The sequence below is a fragment of the Myxine glutinosa genome, chromosome 10 (genome assembly GCF_964187855.1).
Source record: "Myxine glutinosa chromosome 10, kmMyxGlut1.1, whole genome shotgun sequence".
NCBI lineage: Eukaryota > Metazoa > Chordata > Myxini > Myxiniformes > Myxinidae > Myxine > Myxine glutinosa.
The window spans coordinates 21,921,420-21,946,895 of NC_136270.1; the positions used below are offsets into that span (position 1 = coordinate 21,921,420).

The 25,476-nt window shown below is 50.3% G+C and overlaps 1 protein-coding gene across 3 annotated transcripts in view; it reads left to right on the forward strand.

Annotated features, from left to right (window-relative positions):
• Positions 1-7,210: 7,210 nt before the first annotated feature.
• Positions 7,211-25,476, forward strand: part of LOC137434388 (ubiquitin carboxyl-terminal hydrolase 22-like) — a 179,442-nt gene continuing 161,176 nt past the window's right edge. Inside the window, exons 1-2 of one of the 3 annotated variants that reach the window (XM_078785446.1) lie at positions 7,563-7,584; positions 9,055-9,138. In XM_078785446.1, the coding sequence (XP_078641572.1) occupies positions 9,136-9,138 (3 nt within the window). In that variant the 5' untranslated portion in view covers positions 7,563-7,584; positions 9,055-9,135. Of the gene's footprint in view, positions 7,585-9,054; positions 9,139-25,476 lie in introns of all 3 variants that reach the window. The other 2 variants (XM_078785447.1, XM_068127339.2) reach the window with 2 other exon arrangements.

The window sequence follows — 25,476 nt, forward strand, 5'->3', positions numbered from 1 at the left end:
TTGGGAGCAAGTAGCGGCATTGGGAGCAATTCGCGGCATTGGGAGCAAGTAGCGGCACCGAGAACAAGTCCCGTCTTTGGGAGCAACCACCGGCATTGGGAGCAAGTAGCGGCACCGAGAGCAAGCAGTGGCATTGGGAGCAAGCAGCGGCACCTAGAGCAAGTCGCGGCATTGGGAGCAAGGAGCGGCACCTAGAGCAATTAGCGGCATTGGGAGCAAGCAGCAGCATTGGGAGCAAGCACCGGCATTTGGAGCAAGTCGCGGCATTGGGAGCAAGCACCGGCATTGGGAGCAAGTAGCGGCACTGAGAGCAAGTCGCAGAATTGGGAGCAAGCAGCAGCATTGGGAGCAAGCACCGGCATTTGGAGCAAGTCGCGGCATTGGGAGCAAGCACCGCCATTGGGAGCAAGTAGCGGCACCGAGAGGAAGCACCGGCATTTGGAGCAAGTAGCGGCACTGAGAGCAAGTCGCGGCATTGGGAGCAAGCAGTGGCACCTAGAGCAAGTAGCGGCATTGGGAGTAAGCAGCGGCATTGGGAGCAAGCAGCGGCATTGGGAGCAAGCAGCGGCATTGGGAGCAAGCAGCGGCACTGAGACAAAGTCACGGCATTGGGAGCTGGTACTGGCACCGAGAGAAAGTCGCGGCATTGGGAACAAGCAGCGGCGTTGGGAGCAAGCACCGGAATTGGGAGCAAGTAGCGGCACCGAGAGCACGTCGCGGTATTGGGAGCAAGCAGCGGCACCTCGAGCAAGTGGCGGCATTGGGAGCAAGTCGCGGCATTGGGAGCAAGCAGCGGCACCTAGAGCAAGTCGCGGCATTGGGAGCAAGCAGCGGCACCTAGAGCAAGTAGCGGCATTGGGAGCAAGCAGCGGCATTGGGAGCAAGCAGCGGCACAGAGAGTAAGTCGCGGCATTGGGAGCAAGCAGTGGCATTGGGAGCTGGCACCCGCACCGAAAGCAAGTCACGGCATTGGGAGCAAGCAGTGGCATTGGGAGCAAGCACCGGCATTGGGAGCAAGTAGTGGCACCGAGAGCAAGTCGCGGCATTGGGAGCAAGCAGCGGCACCTCGAGCAAGTGGTGGCATTGGGAGCAAGTTGTCGCATTGGGAGCAAGTCACGGCATTGGGAGCAAGTCACGGCATTGGGAGCAAGCAGCGGCACCTAGAGCAAGTAGTGGCATTGGGAGCAAGTCGCGGCATTGGGAGCAAGCACCGGCATTGGGAGCAAGCACCGGCATTTGGAGCAAGCACCGTCATTGGGAGCAAGTAGCAGCATTGGGAGCAAGCAGCGGCACCTTGAGAAAGTAGCGGCATTGGGAGAAAGCAGCGGCACCTGGAGCAAGTAGCGGCATTGGGAGCAAGTCGCGGCATTGGGAGCAAGCACCGGCATTGGGAGCAAGTCGCGGCACCGAGAGCAAGTCGCGGCATTGGGAGCAAGCACCGGCATTGGGAGCAAGCACCGGCATTGGGAGCAAGTACCGGCATTGGGAGCAGGTCGCGGCACCGAGAGCAAGCAGCGTCAATGGGAGCAAGCAGCGTCATTGGGAGCAAGCACCGGCATTGGGAGCAAGTCGCGGCACCGAGAGCAAGTCGCGGCATTGGAAGCAAGCACCGACATTGGGAGCAAGCACCGGCATTGGGAGCAAGTCGCGGCACCGAGAGCAAGCAGCGTCAACGGGAGCAAGTAGCGGCATTGGGAGCAAGCAGCGGCACCGAGAGCAAGCAGCGTCAACGGGAGCAAGTGGCGGCATTGGGAGCAAGCAGCGGCACCTCGAGCAAGTAGCGGCATTGGGAGCAAGCAGCGGCATTGGGAGCAAGCAGCGGCATTGGGAGCAAGCAACGGCACCTCGAGCAAGTAGCGGCATTGAGAGCAAGCAGCGGCACCTCGAGTAAGTAGCGGCATTGGGAGCAAGCAGCGGCACCTTCAGCAAGTCGCGGCATTGGGAGCAAGCACCGGCATTTGGACTTGGAGCAAGCACCGGCACCGAGAGCAAGCAGCGTCAACGGAAGCAAGCAGCGTCAACGGGAGCAAGCAGCGGCATTGGGAGCAAGCAGCGGCATTGGGAGCAAGCACCGGCATTTGGAGCAAGTCGCGGCATTGGGAGCAAGCACCGCCATTGGGAGCAAGTAGCGGCACCGAGAGGAAGCACCGGCATTTGGAGCAAGTAGCGGCACTGAGAGCAAGTCGCGGCATTGGGAGCAAGCAGTGGCACCTAGAGCAAGTAGCGGCATTGGGAGTAAGCAGCGGCATTGGGAGCAAGCAGCGGCATTGGGAGCAAGCAGCGGCATTGGGAGCAAGCAGCGGCATTGGGAGCAAGCAGCGGCACTGAGACAAAGTCACGGCATTGGGAGCTGGCACTGGCACCGAGAGAAAGTCGCGGCATTGGGAACAAGCAGCGGCGTTGGGAGCAAGCACCGGAATTGGGAGCAAGTAGCGGCACCGAGAGCACGTCGCGGCATTGGGAGCAAGCAGCGGCACCTCGAGCAAGTGGCGGCATTGGGAGCAAGTCGCGGCATTGGGAGCAAGCAGCGGCACCTAGAGCAAGTCGCGGCATTGGGAGCAAGCAGTGGCACCTAGAGCAAGTAGCGGCATTGGGAGCAAGCAGCGGCATTGGGAGCAAGCAGCGGCACAGAGAGTAAGTCGCGGCATTGGGAGCAAGCAGTGGCATTGGGAGCTGGCACCGGCACCGAAAGCAAGTCACGGCATTGGGAGCAAGCAGTGGCATTGGGAGCAAGCACCGGCATTGGGAGCAAGTAGTGGCACCGAGAGCAAGTCGCGGCATTGGGAGCAAGCAGCGGCACCTCGAGCAAGTGGTGGCATTGGGAGCAAGTTGTCGCATTGGGAGCAAGTCACGGCATTGGGAGCAAGTCACGGCATTGGGAGCAAGCAGCGGCACCTAGAGCAAGTAGTGGCATTGGGAGCAAGTCGCGGCATTGGGAGCAAGCACCGGCATTGGGAGCAAGCACCGGCATTTGGAGCAAGCACCGTCATTGGGAGCAAGTAGCAGCATTGGGAGCAAGCAGCGGCACCTTGAGAAAGTAGCGGCATTGGGAGAAAGCAGCGGCACCTGGAGCAAGTAGCGGCATTGGGAGCAAGTCGCGGCATTGGGAGCAAGCACCGGCATTGGGAGCAAGTCGCGGCACCGAGAGCAAGTCGCGCATTGGGAGCAAGCACCGGCATTGGGAGCAAGCACCGGCATTGGGAGCAAGTACCGGCATTGGGAGCAGGTCGCGGCACCGAGAGCAAGCAGCGTCAATGGGAGCAAGCAGCGTCATTGGGAGCAAGCACCGGCATTGGGAGCAAGTCGCGGCACCGAGAGCAAGTCGCGGCATTGGGAGCAAGCACCGGCATTGGGAGCAAGCACCGGCATTGGGAGCAAGTCGCGGCACCGAGAGCAAGCAGCGTCAACGGGAGCAAGTAGCGGCATTGGGAGCAAGCAGCGGCACCTCGAGCAAGTGGCGGCATTGGGAGCAAGTCGCGGCATTGGGAGCAAGCAGCGGCACCTAGAGCAAGTCGCGGCATTGGGAGCAAGCAGCGGCACCTAGAGCAAGTAGCGGCATTGGGAGCAAGCAGCGGCATTGGGAGCAAGCAGCGGCACAGAGAGTAAGTCGCGGCATTGGGAGCAAGCAGTGGCATTGGGAGCTGGCACCGGCACCGAAAGCAAGTCACGGCATTGGGAGCAAGCAGTGGCATTGGGAGCAAGCACCGGCATTGGGAGCAAGTAGTGGCACCGAGAGCAAGTCGCGGCATTGGGAGCAAGCAGCGGCACCTCGAGCAAGTTGTCGCATTGGGAGCAAGTCACGGCATTGGGAGCAAGTCACGGCATTGGGAGCAAGCAGCGGCACCTAGAGCAAGTAGTGGCATTGGGAGCAAGTCGCGGCATTGGGAGCAAGCACCGGCATTTGGAGCAAGCACCGTCATTGGGAGCAAGTAGCAGCATTGGGAGCAAGCAGCGGCACCTTGAGAAAGTAGCGGCATTGGGAGAAAGCAGCGGCACCTGGAGCAAGTAGCGGCATTGGGAGCAAGTCGCGGCATTGGGAGCAAGCACCGGCATTGGGAGCAAGTCGCGGCACCGAGAGCAAGTCGCGGCATTGGGAGCAAGCACCGGCATTGGGAGCAAGCACCGGCATTGGGAGCAAGTACCGGCATTGGGAGCAGGTCGCGGCACCGAGAGCAAGCAGCGTCAATGGGAGCAAGCAGCGTCATTGGGAGCAAGCACCGGCATTGGGAGCAAGTCGCTGCACCGAGAGCAAGTCGCGGCATTGGGAGCAAGCACCGGCATTGGGAGCAAGCACCGGCATTGGGAGCAAGCACCGGCATTGGGAGCAAGTCGCGGCACCGAGAGCAAGCAGCGTCAACGGGAGCAAGTAGCGGCATTGGGAGCAAGCAGCGGCACCGAGAACAAGCAGCGTCAACGGGAGCAAGTGGCGGCATTGGGAGCAAGCAGCGGCACCTCGAGCAAGTAGCGGCATTGGGAGCAAGCAGCGGCATTGGGAGCAAGCAGCGGCATTGGGAGCAAGCAACGGCACCTCGAGCAAGTAGCGGCATTGAGAGCAAGCAGCGGCACCTCGAGTAAGTAGCGGCATTGGGAGCAAGCAGCGGCACCTTCAGCAAGTCGCGGCATTGGGAGCAAGCACCGGCATTTGGACTTGGAGCAAGCACCGGCACCGAGAGCAAGCAGCGTCAACGGAAGCAAGCAGCGTCAACGGGAGCAAGCAGCGGCATTGGGAGCAAGCAGCGGCATTGGGAGCAAGCACCGGCATTTGGAGCAAGTCGCGGCATTGGGAGCAAGCACCGCCATTGGGAGCAAGTAGCGGCACCGAGAGGAAGCACCGGCATTTGGAGCAAGTAGCGGCACTGAGAGCAAGTCGCGGCATTGGGAGCAAGCAGTGGCACCTAGAGCAATTAGCGGCATTGGGAGTAAGCAGCGGCATTGGGAGCAAGCAGCGGCATTGGGAGCAAGCAGCGGCATTGGGAGCAAGCAGCGGCATTGGGAGCAAGCAGCGGCACTGAGACAAAGTCACGGCATTGGGAGCTGGCACTGGCACCGAGAGAAAGTCGCGGCATTGGGAACAAGCAGCGGCGTTGGGAGCAAGCACCGGAATTGGGAGCAAGTAGCGGCACCGAGAGCACGTCGCGGCATTGGGAGCAAGCAGCGGCACCTCGAGCAAGTGGCGGCATTGGGAGCAAGTCGCGGCATTGGGAGCAAGCAGCGGCACCTAGAGCAAGTCGCGGCATTGGGAGCAAGCAGCGGCACCTAGAGCAAGTAGCGGCATTGGGAGCAAGCAGCGGCATTGGGAGCAAGCAGCGGCACAGAGAGTAAGTCGCGGTATTGGGAGCAAGCAGTGGCATTGGGAGCTGGCACCGGCACCGAAAGCAAGTCACGGCATTGGGAGCAAGCAGTGGCATTGGGAGCAAGCACCGGCATTGGGAGCAAGTAGTGGCACCGAGAGCAAGTCGCGGCATTGGGAGCAAGCAGCGGCACCTCGAGCAAGTGGTGGCATTGGGAGCAAGTTGTCGCATTGGGAGCAAGTCACGGCATTGGGAGCAAGTCACGGCATTGGGAGCAAGCAGCGGCACCTAGAGCAAGTAGTGGCATTGGGAGCAAGTCGCGGCATTGGGAGCAAGCACCGGCATTGGGAGCAAGCACCGGCATTTGGAGTAAGCACCGTCATTGGGAGCAAGTAGCAGCATTGGGAGCAAGCAGCGGCACCTTGAGAAAGTAGCGGCATTGGGAGAAAGCAGCGGCACCTGGAGCAAGTAGCGGCATTGGGAGCAAGTCGCGGCATTGGGAGCAAGCACCGGCATTGGGAGCAAGTCGCGGCACCGAGAGCAAGTCGCGCATTGGGAGCAAGCACCGGCATTGGGAGCAAGCACCGGCATTGGGAGCAAGCACCGGCATTGGGAGCAAGTACCGGCATTGGGAGCAGGTCGCGGCACCGAGAGCAAGCAGCGTCAATGGGAGCAAGCAGCGTCATTGGGAGCAAGCACCGGCATTGGGAGCAAGTCGCGGCACCGAGAGCAAGTCGCGGCATTGGGAGCAAGCACCGGCATTGGGAGCAAGCACCGGCATTGGGAGCAAGTCGCGGCACCGAGAGCAAGCAGCGTCAACGGGAGCAAGTAGCGGCATTGGGAGCAAGCAGCGGCACCGAGAGCAAGCAGCGTCAACGGGAGCAAGTGGCGGCATTGGGAGCAAGCAGCGGCACCTCGAGCAAGTAGCGGCATTGAGAGCAAGCAGCGGCACCTCGAGTAAGTAGCGGCATTGGGAGCAAGCAGCGGCACCTTCAGCAAGTCGCGGCATTGGGAGCAAGCACCGGCATTTGGACTTGGAGCAAGCACCGGCACCGAGAGCAAGCAGCGTCAACGGAAGCAAGCAGCGTCAACGGGAGCAAGCAGCGGCATTGGGAGCAAGCAGCGGCATTGGGAGCAAGCAGCGGCATTGGGAGCAGAAAGCAGCAGAATCACCAGCAAAAATACAAATGCTGACATTTTATCGACACTATGTCGTTCGATGCAATATTATCCATTCTTTCTAGAATTTCAGGTTGTTAGAAAAGTATAAACAAGAAAGGAAAAAGCAATTACACACGCAATTCAAATGACGTCACCCACTGATTCTTATGAACTCTGAAGAGAAATTCATCTCGAATCTCGAAAAAAATATTTAAGTGTTGATTTGAAGTTGAATCCAACGTTTTATTTAAAATATAATTCCATGCGACCCTGGAAGGTTCCCAGCTCAGGTTTCCTTTCCTTCATCAAAGTGGACGATGAGGAGCTGACACTAAATAATTAAGTAAATACAGATTTTGTTTTTGTGCTGAGGAATTTTATTACATTTTATTATCACCAGATATTTTATTCTTTTTAAATTATGGAAACATTTATCTGAAAAGAAAAGAAAAAACACACGAAATATGTGTTTAGGAAATAAAATGTAGTTCCAAATAACAACCAAGAAAATGACAGAGTTGCGGTGTATAACGACGAACATATTAGCTCGGATGGGTGACCTCGTTATTTGATGTTAATGTTGATAAATCAGAATAACACAAGCAAGCATTTTGTACAGCTTTAAAGAGCAACATAACATATTTGTAATGCATTCCGGTAATAGTAACACCCGAAAGAACGAGGAAACAGAGCAGACGAGTTATGTAAGGTTTCGTACCAAGAAAAAAAAAAAAGGAAGAACAAGACAAGGAAACCCGACATGAGAACACGAGGAACGTGCGCGAGGGGGCGAAACGGGTTTTCCCGGCATGCCATTCGGCTCGTTCGCCGCCCCGAAAAGCGGTAGCAGTCAGTAAAAGCAACCGCAGGAATCGAAGAACGGGGGTGGTGGCATCAAAAGGAGCTGCTGAAAACCCGGTGAAGGAAAGGAAGAAGATATTAAATATTGGGGAAGCATCGGGCCGGGCCGGGTCCCGGGCTTGTACGGCCCCGGCTCGGCCTCGGCGGCATGAGCTCTGCGGGTTGCGTTCACCTGAGCAGTTTGAAGCAAGAAGCGCATTGGAAGCAAAGCGTGCGACTCATACATCAGTGGTTTGTGTGCTGCGGGTCGTTGGAGGCCAGGAAAAGGAAGGTACGACGCGGTGAAGGATGCACGGATGAAGTGTGACAAAGTGCGATCGACGGACAGTGCGTGTGATTTTACGTTTTGCTTTTATTTCAGGTCTCCGCCGTGACAAAGTGTGAAGGGACATTGTGTCACGGTGTGTGTAGGTGTATGTGTGTAGGGGTGTCTATGTACATTGTAGGTGTGTGTCTATGTATGTACATTGTAGGTGTGTGTGTGTATGTATGTGCGTATATTACTGTGTGTGTGTGTGTGTATATATATATATGGTGTACGTGTGTGTATATGGTGTACGTGTGTGTATATGGTGTACGTGTGTGTATATGGTGTACGTGTGTGTATATGGTGTACGTGTGTGTATATGGTGTACGTGTGTGTATATGGTGTACGTGTGTGTATATGGTGTACGTGTGTGTATATGGTGTACGTGTGTGTATATGGTGTACGTGTGTGTATATGGTGTACGTGTGTGTATATGGTGTACGTGTGTGTATATGGTGTACGTGTGTGTATATGGTGTACGTGTGTATATATGGTGTACGTGTATATGCTGTGTGTGTATATATGCTGTGTGTGTGTGTGTATATGCTGTGTGTGTGTGTGTATATGCTGTGTGTGTGTGTGTATATGCTGTGTGTGTGTGTATATGTGTGTGTGTGTGTGTGTGTGTGTGTGTGTGTGTGTGTGTGTGTGTGTGTGTGTGTGTGTGTGTGTGTGTGTGTGTGTGTGTGTGTGTGTGTGTGTGTATACGAGAGAGGCAGAATTGTGAGGAACAGAAATGAAAAGACGAGATGTGTGTGTTGTTGGTTGTTATCTCTATATGTGGGTTTAAGAAGTTGGAACGGTGTCCTAGCAGGTCTTGGGGAGTCTGGGAGTCACGATTCATGGACCAAGTTGTGAGATTTTAGTATTCTGTAAGTTTTATTCCGAGGGCTTTTTTCACTATCGTCACCAAGCCTCGGACAGCTTCCAACCTTTGTTTGTAGTAATATTCCCATGGATGATTTAAAAATATATATCTAAGGTTCTTCTTCATCATTCCCATTGCTCCAATAAATCCTGGTACAATTTCAGTGCTCTTCAGATTTCAGGACATTTTCACTTCATTTTTGAGGTCTTGGTATTTGGTCATGCTCCTGATTTCTGTGTTGTTTTGGCCAACATCGCTGGGTACTGAAACCTCGAATAGCAGTCTTTATTTTTTTATTTTTTTTAAAATCTAAGTACTATATCCTGTCGCAATGCGTTATGTTCTATGTACGTGAGTATTACTTCCTTGTTTTCAATTATCACTTTTGGTTCATGTTTCTATGTGTTTTCTGGGATTGGGATATTGAGACTTTTTCAGATGTTCCAGTGGATTATTCTACATAGTTTGTTGTGCCTTTATGTGTACAGCTGTTCTGACCCTAGTATTTTTTTTAACCTCTTGATGTATGGATTTTTCACATCATGCCTTCTGTTTCTACCTTGCAGAACCTACACTTGCCCGATTGACTCAGTCCCACCATTTTCACAAAGCCATTGGTGTAGTGTCCTTGGTCTTGGGCATTTATTATGGTTCGTTGTCCATCCCAGTTGAGCTGACGTCTTCTCAGCCATTCCAAACAGTCTTCTTTGTCTATGCCCAATCTGTCCAACTGTTTTTTTTTTGTTTGTTTTTTAAAAAATATCTTCCTTCCTCTTTGTCATTCTCCCAGTTGTCAATGTATATCTGTTGATATGTCGCCTCACATCCATCCTGTGCATGAATTGCAAAAACATGGTGAAGTGATTGGTTCACTCTGTCTGTCAACAGAGGTCAATCTATGATCGATATTTTGTACATTGTGGAACATGAATCGGAACACAAGCAGCACTTTGGTTTAGCAGTACTTTGGCTCTGAATTTGGCAAATTGTACGGAATCTCACCCCGGGTGTGCATGCGCACAGAGGAGTAGGGTAATTTTGTTTACTCTGCCTGTCTTGCAGTCACACAAAATAGAAAATCATTCCAATCAGGAAACCTACTGTTTTTAGGGATGTCAAAAGGACACAATCACTCGGCACAAATAACTAATTTAACGTGTTAGATCAGGTGGGTAAAACACGGTGCATCAACAATGGTAAACCTCCACCCAACTTTTTTTTTTCTCCAGGCTTTAAAACCTTTATTTTATTTAAATTGAACTACATACGTGAACACAAATCACTTTCTTGTCATTCTGAAAAACCTTCAGCTTAGCAGTACTTGGACAAAATTATATGCCATTTCAAGCAATGAAACTTGCCGCTTGTGTTCTCAGCATTGGGGAATATTGACATTCAGACAAAATTGCTGTTCCTGGAAATATAGATCGTGCTTGGAACCACAAAGCAAGAGTTTAAAAGAACCTGCCCATGTCCTTTTGTCCAAGACTACTCAGGGTAAGGTGTTCTATGAACGCTCCAGTTTCTTTTGTCTTTTTTTTTTTTGTAATCGTTGGGGCTGTATTTTCTGCTTCGGTTTAATATGTGACATCTTTGTAAATTTTTCGCAAAGTGTGGTACAGATACCTACTCTGGCTTGCTGTCTTTGTGTTTGCGCACAAATTGGATTATGTCGTCTGTTGAACTTTTTATGTACTCAACCAATCCTACAGTTGTCATTCTGTGAACTTGGTTGAGCTCCATCAGGCCACTGCCTCCTTCTCTTCTTGGCAGGTACATTGTCGGGATGCTTAGATTTTTGGAGAACACTTTATGGATAGTGAGGAGTTTCCTTGTTTTGATTTCGACTTCTAGCCAGTTTGCTCTTCCGCAACTGTATTGGAATACCTGGTAATATTGCAAGTTGGTTTATAGCTTTGATTTTGTTTCACGAGGAGAGATATGTTTTCAGGATCAGCCTCGTTCTACGCAGGTATTTTTTTGGTAATTGTTTTGCGCATTCATTTGTGAAGTACGTATTTGGTGGCCCTTTCCTACTTCGAGGTATTTGTATGATGCTTCGTTGTCAAGTTCCTGTATTGTTGTATTTGGGTCGATTTTTATGTTCTCCATTTTTGTTGGACTACCTTGCAAGGATGTGCACTTGGCACACTTGTGTAGTCCAAATTGCATTTGGATGTCATCAGAGTAATGTTTCACTAATTTCAGTTGTTCTGCCAATTATTTGTTGTTTGGTGCGAAGAAGAGCTTTAGTTTATCAATGTATAGTTGATGTCACCATTTTTTGTCTCTTTGGACATTCTCTTATTGGATGTGAGGGTGTCTGTGTCCTTGCTCATTATTGAGGTTGCTCAGTAGGTCCAGGACCAGGCAAAACAGGAGTGGGGAAAGGCTGTCACCCTGGAGGTTCTTGCGACATATCTTCTCTCCTGGTATTTTGATCTTTCCTTCCGAGTGCTGCAGTATCAATGTGGTATTCCTGTCCTCCATTACTTTCTAAATCATTTTGATTATTTGGGCTTTGACCTTGCATATTTGGTCTTTCCATTTGACAGTTTTTCAGTATGGCCCTGCTTAGCAATAGGGGTTCTTGCTTCGTAGCAGGTTTGAGTACGATCTTGGTCTTGTTAAACATTAGGTGGATTTAGCTGTGTGTGTGTTGTGTGTTGTTGTGTGTGGTTCTTAGCTCTTGGTGCTTGCATGAGTATGTGGCTCTCGGTTTGTGAGTGTGTGGCTGTATGTATGTGAGTGCGTGGCTCTCGCTACGTGAGTGCATGGCTCTGGCTCTGTCTCGGTACGTAAGAGCGTGGCTCTCGGTACGTAAGAGCGTGGCTCTCGGTACGTGAGAGTGTGGCTCTCGGTTCGTGAGTGCGTGGAATTCGGTCCGTGAGTGCGTGGCACTTGCTGCATGCATGAATGCGTGGCTCTTGTTCCGTGCCTTTGTGCACGTCTGTCTCTGGGTGCGTGCGCGTCTGTCTCTGGGTGCGTGCGCGTCTGTCTCTGTGTGCGTGCGCGTCTGTCTCTGGGTGCGTGCGCGTCTGTCTCTGGGTGCGTGCGCGTCTGTCTCTGGGTGCGTGCGCGTCTGTCTCTGGGTGCGTGCGCGTCTGTCTCTGGGTGCGTGCGCGTCTGTCTCTGGGTGCGTGCGCGTCTGTCTCTGGGTGCGTGCGCGTCTGTCTCTGGGTGCGTGCGCGTCTGTCTCTGGGTGCGTGCACGTCTGTCTCTGGGTGCGTGCGCGTCTGTCTCTGGGTGCGTGCGCGTCTGTCTCTGGGTGCGTGCGCGTGTGCATCTGGGTGTGTGCGCATCTGCCTCTGGGTGCATGCTTGCATGTCTGTCTCCGAGTGTGTACGTGCCTGTCTCCGGGTATGAGCGTGCCTGTCTCCGGGTGCGAGCGTGCCTGTCTCCGGGTGTGAGCGTGCCTGTCTCCGGGTGCGAGCGTGCCTGTCTCCGGGTGCGAGCGTGCTTGTCTCCGGGGGCGAGCGTGCCTGTCTCCAGATTCGTGCGAGCGTGCCTGTCTCCAGGTTCGTGCGAGCGTGCCTGTCTCCGGGTTCGTGCGAGCGTGCCTGTCTCCGGGTTCGTGCGAGCGTGCCTGTCTCCGGGTTCGTGCGAGCGTGCCTGTCTCCGGGTTCGTGCGAGCGTGCCTGTCTCTGGGTTCGTGCGAGCGTGCCTGTCTCCGGGTTCGTGCGAGCATGCCTGTCTCTGGGTACGTGCGAGCGTGCCTGTCTCCGGGTACGTGCGAGCGTGCCTGTCTCCGGGTTCGTGCGAGCGTGCCTGTCTCCGGGTTCGTGCGAGCGTGCCTGTCTCCGGGTTCGTGCGAGCGTGCCTGTCTCCGGGTTCGTGCGAGCGTGCCTGTCTCCGGGTGCGTGCGAGCGTGCCTGTCTCCTGGTTCGTGCGAGCGTGCCTGTCTCCCGGTTCGTGCGAGCGTGCCTGTCTCCAGGTTCGTGCGAGCGTGCCTGTCTTTTGGCATGTCTGATCCTGTCCTCTCTGTGCGCTTATATCTGTCTCTGTGCCGAGTGAATCCTAGTGTGTGTGTGTGTGTGTGTGTGTGTGTGTGTGTGTGTGTGTGTGTGTGTGTGTGTGTGTGTGTGTGTGTGTGTGTGTGTGTGTGTGTGTGTGTGTGTGTGTGTGTGTGTGTGTGTGTGTGTGTGTGTGTGTGTGTGTGTGTGTGTGTGTGTGTGTGTGTGTGTGTGTGTGTGTTTGTGTGTCGTTGGTTGCTTTCTCCATAATTTGGGTTTTAGAAGGTGGAACGGAGTCCTACCAGGATTGTGATTCATGGGCCAAGTTGTGAAGTTGTGTTGTTCTCGTTTGTTTTTGTTTCAAGGACTTTTTTCAGGATCGTCACTGAGCCACGTACAGCCTCCACCTGTAGTTCATTTGTAGTAATGTTCCCAGCGATGGTTTTTATGATCTCTGTGAGGTTCTTTTTTATCATTCCCGTTGCCCCAATTATCATTTTTACTATTTTGGTACTCTTCAGCTTCCAGCATCTTTTCACTTCATTATTGAGGTCTTAGTATTTGTTCATTTTCTTGATTTCTGCATTATTTTGGCCAATATTGCTTTGTACTGATATCTCAATCAGCAATGCTGTCTTTTTTACTTTTTTTTCCTGAATAGGATGTCTGGTTGCAGTGCTTTGTTTTCTATGTTCAGGCTGATGCGGTCATCAGGTTAAACATGAGCATTTTGTCCTTGTTTTCAATGATTGCTTTTGGTTCATGTTTCCATGAGTTTTGTGGAATGGGGGATGGAGGGGGGATATTCAAATTTATGCAGATGTGCCAGTGGATTACTCTACACACCTTGTTGCGCTTTTGGGTGTACAGCTGCTCTGACATGACTTTTTTACATCCCGATAGGAGGTCACTCGTGCTTTCTGTATCTACCTTGCAGAACCTACACTTGTCCGATTGACTCAGTCCTGCCATCTTTTTTAATCCATTGGTGTAATATATCGGAAAGATGAAGGTGATGGCAAGTGGTAAAGCATGTGGTGAGGTGGAAAGAACTGGGAAGTGGCCATGTGCTGTGTGCAGGAAGGGTGTCGGAGTGAACTCCATTCAATGTACAATGTGCGCTGAGTGGGTTCATCAAAAATGTAGTGGTCTGAGAGGGTCATTTACCAGTGTGGCAGCTACATTCAAATGTAAGGTGTGCACAGAGGGAGCTGCAGATGGAGGAAATGTTGAGTTGGATCTTGGAGACGGCGTGAAGCTGGAAGGTGTGAAAACGTTTTGCTACCTCGGAGACATGCTGAATGGAGAAGGTGGATCAGACTCGGCAACGGTTGCTCGAGTGAGATGTGCATGGAAGAAGTTTCGGGAACTGAGTGGCGTGCTGATGAGGAGGAGAGTGTCGCTGAAGCTGAAGGGAAAGGTGTATGCTGCATGTGTGAGAAGTGTTATGATTTATGGGAGCGAGACGTGGGTAATGAACGTAGAGCTGCAACGAAGGCTGGAAAGGGTGGAAATGCGAATGGTTCGGTGGATGTGCGGAGTATCGTTGAGAGAGAGGAAGACAAATGTTGAATTGCGAAAGATGATGGGAATATTGCCTGTGATTGATGCTGTGAAGAGGAACAGGTTGAGATGGCTTGGTCATGTGTTGACGAAGGATGAAAGTGACTGGTTGAGAAGAGTGATGGAAATTAATGTAGAAGGAAGTAGAGGACAGGGAAGACAGAGAAAGACCTGGCTAAAGATGGTGGAAGAAGAAATGCGGGCAAGGGGGTTAACAAGGAGAGATGCAGAAAATAGGGCAAAATGGAGAAGATTGTCATGGGGACCGCAAGGCTAACCCCCGCTCTAGCAGGGAAAATGGCCTTAAAATGCATGTTGTTGTTGTTGGTGTAATATCCCTGGTCTTGGGCTTTAATTAATGATTCGTTCTTAGTCCAAGTTGAGCTGACCTCTTCTTAGTCATTCCAGTGATCCTTCTTTATCTATCCCCAATCTGTCCAACTCTTTTTTTTAAATATTTACCTGCTCTTTTGTCTTTCTCCCAGTTGTCACAATATATCTGTTGGTATTTCATCTTGTAATTTTATTTTGTCTTTTTTTTCAATTGTTGGGGTTGTATTCATTGCTGTTTCGGTTTGGTGTGTGACATCTTCGAATCACACCTGTTTTTTAAAAATTTTTGCAAGGTTAGTGAGAGATACTTTTTCTGGCTTGTTGTGTTCATGCTTGTACACAAAGTCTGTTGAGCTTTCAACGTATTCTGCTAATCCTACAGTCACACTTTTTTTTGTATACAGAATCGAGGCTCGTGTAAGAGCTAACACATTAAACATGAAAACATGCACGGACACATAAAACATACAATAATGGGAGTGGGACACAAGAAGGAGAGAGAGAGAGGGAAGCATACAAGCACAACGACTGTAGAAAACAAGGACGTCGGTAGATCTGTGGAAGGGAGAGGGCTGGGGTAGGGGGGAGGTACACGGTATAAAGCAAATGAACACTACTAGGAATTTCAGGAATGAAGTCTGAGATTGAAAGTGATGGATTTGGAGTGTTATAACGGGGGTAGAAAAGATCAAGGTTTTGGATGGGGGAAGATGAGAGATGGTGGTGAACAGCTGATTTGAAGACCTGGATCTGTGCACTTGATTGAGTTCTATCAGGCTGCCACCTTCTTCTTTCCTCAAAGGTACATTCTTTGGATGCACTTATTTTTGTGGAACATTTTGTGGATAGTGAGGAGTTTCCTTGTGTTGATATGTAGTTTGTTGATATCCGCTTGTGGCCAGTTCACTATTCCGCAGCTGGACTGGAACACTGGTATTGCTAGTTGGTTTATGGCTTTGATTTTGTTTCTTGGGGTGAGACATGCCTGGTGACTGTTTGTCGGAGCTGTGTTGTTCTTCTTACGATGTTGTTTTCCTGAATTGCTTTTTCTTGATTGAGTAGTGCCACTCCAAAGCTGATGGTGTTGAGTTCCTTCAAGATGATTTTGGTCACAAATTCATTTGAAAAGAACCTTTGCACAATTTGCCCGGTTCGTTGTCTCTTCCATACACTATAGCTTCCAATGTAATTGCTCAGCACACCTAATACAATCCATTTTGCCTTTTAATTATATTATTAGTGTGCTTATCCCACAAGTAACAGCTTTGTCTCAACTGGGATATTTCACACCGTGTTACAGAAATACAACCAGCTTACCCAACAGTTGATGACAAACAAATCAAGTGATTGGACTTTCTATAGAGCTTTCAACCTGTGACCTGTTATGGTTTAAATCCTTCTCTGACTTTCATGAAAAGGTGTTGCAGGAAGTATTTTGTGAATCTGTCTTTTTCTATCATAGTTAACTCCCTCACTACAACCTTGTGTCCCACCAACAACTGTGGCTCTCCTTGTTGTGGACACTTATCCAACCAAGATATTGTAGTTTTGTATTTCAGATTAATTTTCTCAAATTTGTAGAATTAGTTTTTCACTTGGAGGTTGTGGATTACGATGTGTAATTAAAGGTGAAAAAAGGCTGATGTAATGCAATTTAATTGCAGGCTATAAGGCAACAAAAGGTGAAAATTTGGAAGGGGTGGAGACTTTCCATAGGCACTGTGTATACAGTCACGTGAAAAAGTAAGTACACCCCATGTAAAGTTGACTTTTTCAACATATAGCTATTTGATCTTCATTTCAACAATATTGAAAGATAAAGGTGATATAATATAAAAAATATCATGAAACATTTACATTTTGTAGTCCATTGTATAATTTAAATAAACATAAATACAAATTTCGCATGTGGAAAAAGTAAGTATACCCTTGGCTCGAATAGGTGGTATTGCCCCCTTTGGCAGAAAGAACCTCAAGTAGGCGTTTCTTATAACTGTCTACCAGTCTCTGACATCGACTGGGAGAAATTTTTCCCACTCCTCCATGCAGAATTCTTTCAGCTGTGCGATGTTTGAGGGGTTTCTTGCATGCACAGCTCGTTTCAAATCCCCCCACAACATCTCGATGGGATTTATATCCGGGCTTTGACTTGGCCATTCCAGAACCCTCCATTTCTTTCTTTTCAGCCATTCCTTGGTGGATTTACTGGTATGTTTAGGGTCATTGTCATGTTGCATGGTCCACCTTCGGTTGAGCTTCAACTTCTGACAGATGGCCTCACATTATCCTCAAGCACCCTCTGGTACAATGAAGAATTCATAGTGGATTCTATGATGGTGAGCTGCCTAGGCCCTGATGCAGCATAGCTGCCCCAAACAATAATATTTCCACAGTTGGTATCAGGTTCTTGTGGTCAAATTCTGTCTTTGGTTTTCGCCAAACAAGCCTTCTGGTACTGTGGCCAAATAGCTCTACCTTTGACTCATCTGTCCAGAGCACATTGTTCCAGAAGTGCTGGTCTTTGCCGAGGTGTTCATTGGCAAACTTTAGTCTTGCCCTGATGTTCTTTCTGGACAGCAAAGGTTTCCTCCTGGCACACCTCTCGTGTAGATCAAATTTGTGCAGCCTCTTTCTAATGGTAGACTCATGCACTTTGACATCAACAGTGGCAAGAGCTACCTGTAGGTCCAATGATGACATTCTGGGGTTCTTAGAGACTTCTTTCAGCATCTTGCGGTCTGCTCTTGGGCTGAACTTGCTGGGGCGGCCTGGCCTGAACAAGTTGGCAGTTGTATGGAATCTTCTCCACTTGTAGATGATCTTCCGGACAGTCGAATGATTGATTTAAAATTGTTTGGCGATCTTTTTAAATCCCTTCCTAGACTCGTAGGCATCTATAACCTTCTTTCTGAAGGCCTCAGAGAGCTCTTTTGATCTAGGCATGGTGACACCGCACACTTCAACAACAAAGAGCAAACCAAACTAAATGTCAGGTTTAAATAAGACAGGTTCCTCCAAGATCCTCTCTAACGATGTTCTAATCATTTGCACCTGAGCTGGTGCACCTGATTCTAATTTTAGGTATTTGAAGTAGTGATAAATGTAGGGGTGTACTTACTTTTTCCACATGCGAAATTTGCATTTATGTTTATTTAAATTATACTATGGACAACAAAATGTAAATGCTTCATGATATTTGTTATATTATATCACCTTTATCTACCAATATTGTTGAAATGAAGATCAAATAGCTGTATGTTGAAATATGTTGAAAAAGTCAAAACTTTACATGGGGTGTACTTACTTTTTCACGTGACTGTATGTATATATACTGTTAACGTCGTTTGTGTACATATATATTTACGTATGTATCTGAGCAATCGTGGGAGAAGGGCCTTGGTAAGAGAGGTGACCAAGAACTTTATGGCAGAGTGGCCAGACGGAAGCCTCTCCTCAGCGAAAGACACATGAAAGCCTGCTTGGAGTTTGGAAAAAAGCACCTAAAGGACTCTCAGACTGTGAGAAACAAGATTCTGTGGTCTGCTGAAACCAAGATTGAACTGTTTGGCTTCCGTCTAGCCACTCTGCCATAAAGCCCAGATCGGTGGAGTGTTGCAGTGATGGTTGTCCTTCTGGAAGTTTCTCCCATCTCCACACAGGATCTCTGGAGCTCAGCCAGAGTGACCATTGGGTTCTTGGTCACCTCTCTTACCAAGGCCCTTCTCCCCCAATTGCTCAGTTTGGCCGGGTGGCCAGCTCTAGGAAGAGTCCTGGTTGTTCCAAACTTCTTCCATTTAAGAATTATGGAGGCCACTGTGCTCTTGGGAACCTTCAATGCAGCAGAAATTTTTTTGTAGGCTTCCTCAGATCTGTGCCCTCGACACAATCCTGTCCCTGAGCTCTGCAGGCAGTTCCTTCGACCTCATGGCTTGGTTTTTGCTCTGATATGCATTGTCAACTGTGAGACCTTGTATAGACAGGTGTGTGCCTTTCCAAATCATGTCCAATCAATTGGATTTACCACAGGTGGACTCCGATCAAGGTGTAGAAACATCTCAAAGATGATCAAGAAAAATGGGAGGCACCTGAGCTAAATTTCAAGTGTCATAGCAAAGGGTATGAATACTTATGTCAATCTGATATTTCAGTTTTTTCTTTTTAATAAATTTGCAAAACTTTCTAACATCCTGTTTTCTCTTTGTCATTATGGGGCATTGAGTGTAGATTGATGAGGGAAAAAAATGAATTTAAACGATTTCAGCATAAGGCTGCAACATAAAATGTGAAAAAATTGAAGGGGTCTGAATACTTTCTGAATGCTACTGTATATATATATATTTATATATATACATATATACATATATATATATTGTCGTGTGAATCCCTCAAGGTTAACACCAGGGACCGCGGAAGACCGAACGGCTTTAATTGAGGGGACGACCAACTCGGATTCGGCTATAAAATGCGGGAGGAAGAAGAAGAAGAAGAGCCCGGAGCACTTACCTGGAGAGGGAACGAACTCAAACGGACACGGGCTTAACAAGGAATGGAAAGTAATGCAAGGGTTTATTTTAAATAAAGGTCGGGACAGGGAAACGCGATGATAAAGCTAATAATGATCCTAAATTGGGATCCCACACACCGACTTCCAAATACGAGACAGGGGAAAATGAATTGATAAAATTAATGTCCGTCGTGTACTGGGGAAATGTGGTGCGTCCTTATCTGTTTGTCGTTCAACGCGGCCCCGCCCGGCTCCAAGCTCCGAGCACGAAGAAACCTCAGCCTCCTCACTTGCACGCTCCACCCGGCCTCGATGCGACTTGCGCCGTGGCACACCACGTGGTCCCTCGCTCCAGTACCAACTGCACCGGATCCCGCTCCAAGCACCACGACAAACCAACGTCACCCAGCACGAAGCACGAAGGTCCAGCATGCGAGAAGGAAGAGCCAATGAAGACCAGAGACGAGCGAAGAAGGGGAAGGGCTTCAAGCACAGAGAGTTCTCCAATACGAAGGGGTCCAGCGCGCAGAGTCCGAGAGAGAGAATGTCGTGCAGCCCAAGAAAGCAAATGTCGTCCAGCGCGTTCTTTTATCACCTTGCATGTGATGTCAGCTCTGGCGCGCCCCCCAATCAGCGCCTCGTAGCTTCCCACCGTCCACCGAACCTTCTCGCGCCTTCCCTCAAATGAACAACCTCCTTCTCAGTTGCGTCTTCGCGCCTCCCGCCCTGATTGGCTGGAGGTTCGCGCCTTCCGCGCCAACCAATCACACGTTCCTTGTGGCGTGGGTTACAACTCGTCTCACACGATGTTGCTAGGCCAGCTGGTGATGCAGCTGGCGGCGGCCATCCGGCGGTGCCCCGATCTGGCTTCCTGCTGGTCTTCTTCCAAGGTCATTGTAAGGGAAGGGACCTAATTGATGTGTGCACTAAGGACCTATCTAAGTGTTTATATGTGTGCGTTGCCATAAGGGACAAAGGAATGATAACCAGGTCTGACACACAGGGGTTTATCTTAGTCCCTACAACTATTTAACATACGAACATCCTTGTATGTTCACAGGTATACTCTTACCCCGACAAACCGCCTAAAAACACAGAACTTATTACAGGTAGATTCCCTATCGCGACAGTTGGATACCTGCCTATACAGATCTACCTGGTGCTAGATCCCCCCCCCCCCCCCCCCCTGGAACCATAGCTCCTGCTAGGTTCACTGCAGGCGCTACCATTCCAGTCTTAACACTTGCTGTCTCACACTTAATTAACCTATGAAATAAATCAGGAGGGCTGTGGAAAGTGAGCCGGACGTCCTCCCTATTCTCCTTAACATGCTAATCTCCTTAACAATCATGCCATCAAATATGTACATTTCATTAGAATTCGTCACTCCTGTGGTGGGAGGAAACAAACAAACAAACAAACACTCAAAAATCCTACCTTAACCACAAAACTTAACCAAACTCACAAAAATTCAGAACTCGATAAAACATTTGTACATACCCCAGTCTACAGACCGCGTCCTCCGGTGGATGCCACAAGACGCAACCTTACCTGTGGGGCCATCCCAATGCACCCCTAAATTTCCGCGGGCCCTGTCCAGGTGTTACAGGTGAGTGACATGGCTCGGTGGATTTCGCCCTCATTCGTACAACACAACCCCTTCACCACTCATACACATTCCATAAGTCATCACACACAAAATCATTACAAGCACGTATTTCACCCCCCTGCAGGACCATGGCATTGGTGTTGTAATCGTGTGTGCGTTCATTTCTACGAGGCAGCGGGGAGGTGTACCGCACAAGTAAGATGGTGGGGGCGCTTTAGGCTGTGGTGCCCGCAGTCCCAAAAACAAGTCACTTGACTTACAACTTCTTTGCCCCCCCCCCCCCCTTTACCTCTTGGCCCCGTGACAGCCCAACAGCCCTTTCCGCCGTTATCCCGCCGGTGAGGGTCTCCACACACCAGGCTCCGTTGCCTCCTGCTTCAGCGCAGCTACACGGGTCGCCGGGAGTCTTCCTTACCCCACGGCGCCCAACCAGACCCTCCACCGATGAGCTCCAAGTTCCAGATACCACTGGCTGCCAGGGGTAATTGCCGCCAAGGGGGGGGGGGGGGGGGCGCAGGCATCGCTCCTCAGAGCTTGATCTGTACCTGCGGGCACACACACACACACCTTCTTCACCCACAAAATCCCAAGACATATTTCCTCCCCCGCTGCCATTCAATTTTACAACACATTTCCAGAGCAGATGTTACAAAAGCTTTGCCATGGCCTGCCCTATGTGAAATCCCCATTCACAGTTGAATCACATTTTCATTTCCAACACGATACTCACCACTCATTGTCAGTTTCCATTCTCCACGACCACATAAAAACACATAACCTCTACACAAAAACAAACGCCACCCACAAGACTCTGTGGCACACGTTCCATCTCCCTCACCGGCCATGTCATCACTCTCACCCGCCCCCAACTCCAAATTACATGTCCCCAATTTAATAAGCACGTCCTGAAGCCTGGGACAGTAACCATCAAGGCCTTACTTCTACCTTGAAGAGCAGGTAATTACCGGTTGGTCAGGTCCAAAAGTGCCATCCACCCATAAAATCCCAAAATTTCTCATTGGACCAATGAAATTTCACCAAATTTCACTTTTCTCTCCACTATACTGGCAGGTATGTGGGTCCGCATCCAACGGTGATCATCACTACACAACTACCTATGGCTACGACAGTTCCGCACCTGAGAGCTCCGCACCTCTACCGTGCAAGGGTCATCGGGACAAGCCGAGCAGTCAAAACGCCAACATGGCCCATGAGTGTCCGTAAGGGTGCGACCCATCATCCATCCTTCGGCCCCCCTGTGAGGAACACAGCTGCACCAGCCCCAGCTGGCCAATGTGGTGAGCACCTGCTGCAAACACACACTACCGCACGCACAACCTCGGCCCTGGGGGAGACGGTCGCAGTGCGTGGCATTCCCCTCACGTCACCTACGCCGCCCTCATCCCCCAGTCCACAGAACTGCAGCCCCCTGTGCCCACCCACATTTGACCACACCAAGGTCCAGTCAACAGCCATGCTCCACCAGGAGACCCACCCAGAAGACATGGTCCACACACCTCGGACACCCATAGCACCACGTTGACCCGCAACTGCACAACTACATCCCCATAACCCCGCGTCCCAAATATTGGTGCAATCGCCCCCGCAACCAGTTGAAAGCTGTGTCCTGCTAACCTGTCAATTTTAATCACAGCCCACAACACTTTGGTCTGCACACCTGGATCAATAATGGTGTCACTGCTGTCAGTGACCACCATGACATTTCAAAATTCACCCTTAAATTTACATCGAACCCACAGATTCCCTGTGCCAAACATTTTTCACATTTTACTAATTTCACCAAAGAAGGATACTTTGCCATACATGCCAGCCGAGCATGGCCCATATGCTCGGCACGTTACAAATTCCCGATTCAACAATCCCATGGCTCTCTTCCCAACCTGAGAGTCCACAAATCATAAAAGAACATCTGTGGAAGGTCACTCTCACACCATCACGTTCCTCAGATGACGTTACTCTAATGGTTGTCCGGTGGGCTATCTCATTCCTGTCCATGCGGTTCGACCCGTGTCCATAGCCCAGCACAGCATGGCAGGTCACCACATGCTGGCTGTCCCAGAATCTCAGGGAGAGGGTGTCAGGCCGCATGCCCGGGTGGTCACTACATCAGGCCCAAGTTGGCCGTCCGCGGTGCCACCACCAAAGCGTGACCCACAACTCCTCCCCCTAGTGGTCCTTAATAAATGCCATCCCAGGCTTGTGAAACCACCCTGGACCCCCTGGAGGTCTTAACCCCCACCAGGGTCCGGTGACCCTTCCAGCCCGAGCCACATGCTCGGGCGGCGCCCCGACGGGCAAGGGACGCCACACTCCACCAGACCCCCCGTGGGGCCCAGGTCATACCACGACACCCATGGCTGTACCCCATGTCCAAATCTCGCCAGCACAGCCCCCCAGCTGGCTGGCATAACAAAATTTTGAAAAGGGCAACTTTTTCCTGAGGCCATCCCCCATGACCTCTCCTGGTCCAAATCCCGCAGCCCGGGGACCAACTCCAACCACGGCTGTGCCAAATCCAACTCCCATTTTAATTTAATTTTAAATTTCCTTTAACAAATTTTCATTTCCACCTGTGCCAAACCACAGCTGCAGGTAACATCTCCCTCAGGTTGTTCTGCCCCTCCCTGCAACTGGTCTAAATTCCCTACGGGGACCAAATTGTCTGAGGCTCGATCTCCCGACTCTCAAATGTCCAAATCCAGCACGGAGCCAACACACTCCCCCAACTGGTCATTCAATTTCGGAGCCTCCGTTACCAAATTGTAGTGCATGGTGAGGGTCCCCTCGGTCACCTCAACCACCTCCTCGGACCAACTCACCTCCTCCCCCAACTCCTTTGGGACTGATCAACCCCTACCTCCATGGGACTGTCCCAAGTCTCCAGCCGCTGGGTCACATCATGTACATCCCCACCACCAATCAGTTCTGGCACTGACGGGCTTTCCCCAATAAATACTCGGTCTGGCTCCTCGCACCCACCCCCCCCCCCCCCTACTGTTATCCCCTGCTGCACTGCACAACCGGCATTGTGCTGCAAGGACTCCAATCCATCCCCCGGTTGATGGGTTGGAGCATCCACCCGGCCCCGATAAACTTCCAGGTCACCATTTGGGAAACATCCCCCATTACAATTTTCACATTCCCCATTCACCTCTTGGCACTCCACATTCACCTGTTGGCATTCCCCCATCTACCTGTAGGCATTCCCCATTCACCTCTGCAAATGCCGTGAATCAAATTTTCCCCATTTAAATTTCTACCTTCCCTTCCTTCCCACTGTGATTCCAATTTTGCAATTCCCAATTTTAATCCCCCCCCCCCCCCCCCTGCTGCAGTGCAAGCCTCACCTGCACGCTCGTCGCTCACACGTGAGGTACCGCACGTGAATGCAGGGAAGGAGAATCGTCAGCGCCCCACCGTCTCTCCACCGTCCGTCGTCGCCCAACAAGCAAGGGTCCAGGGTCAAGAAGGAAGTCCAAACGAGAAGGAACCAGCACAAGAAGGCAGTCCAAACGAGAAGGAACCAGAATAAGAAGAGGCAGTCCAAATGAGAGGGAACCAGAACAAGAAGGGCAGTCAAAATGAGAGGAAAAAGGGATAAGGAAAATGTCGGTTTCTCTTCACCTTTTTATGATCTCCCCTTGGCCAATCAGCTGGCTCCTTCTTGTCTCTGGGCTTCAGCTGCATGCCGATTGGCCCTCCCTACCAATGGTGTGATCTCCCTATCAAACCCTTTGACCAATCCATCGTGAGGTGGGCGTGGCCTCAGCCTGCCTGAGCAATGTGTGTCTGCCAAGTCGGGGTTGTCAGCCCAAGTGCGTCATCTGGGTTCCGGTTACTTTTATTGTTGGGGGGATTTAATTAGTGTGTGCGCTGCTATTGGGCCTACCTAGTATCTATGGTGTAGTACCATACGGGACAAAGGATAGATCACCAGGTCTCACACACAGGGGAATTAACATAATCCCTACTCTATTTAACACAAGGCCATCCTTGTATGACCACAAATACACTTACGCGAACAAACCGCCCAAAACAAACTTATTACATGTGGGGTTGGTTCCCTATCATGACAATGGGAGCATGATACCTACACAGATCTACGTGGTCCATATATTACTCTACCCCAAAATTCATTATATATATATATATATATATATATATATATATATATATATATATATATATATATATATATATATATATATATATATATACACATACATACATACATACATACATACATACATACATACATACATACATACGGTTCGCGGTTAAGGATGTTATATTTGCCGAGCGGAGGCCCCGCGACCTAACAGTTTCCCCAATTCACCCAAACGTTGGCCCGATCGCGCCACAGCTATTCAATGTGGAAAACTCTAAAACGACCGAATGTAAAGAGGAAGAAGAAGACGTACAGAAGAGTAACGGGATTTATTATTTACACACACAAGCAAAAAGGAGCAGTCACGGTTATTTACAGGGGACATGAAAAAGCAGGTGACACAGTGAAAATACTAGCTTATACAGACTTAATTGAATACCCAGGACAGAACAAACAGAACAAACTCACGTACACGAATGGGGGTCTTGTAGGCAGGAATGGCTGGAAGGAGAGGAAAGTCCAATGGGTCCGGCAGCACGATCGGCGCGTTGGGCAGCCGCCGTCCCTTCGCGGCCCTGCTCAAAACCGCCGTCCAGGCCCCAAACGGCTGTCGAGTGTTGTTGCTGCTGTGGACGCTGCTGCTGGCGAGCAAGGTGACGAATAGCAGGCTTTGTGCTTCCCTGGATGATCTCTTCTCTTGGACCTCACAACCCAGCTCTGCCTTGGACCCTTTCAACTCAGCTCTCCTCTGACGACCCAGCTCTTTTCTTTGCACCTCACCACGCAGCTCTTGTCATAGCTCATCTCTTGGGGAACGTCCCGCGGCGGGTTATATAGGCCCCGCCCCTCAACCTTCGCGATCCTCCTTGATGTTTCTCTCCACACACTCTCCAAGTC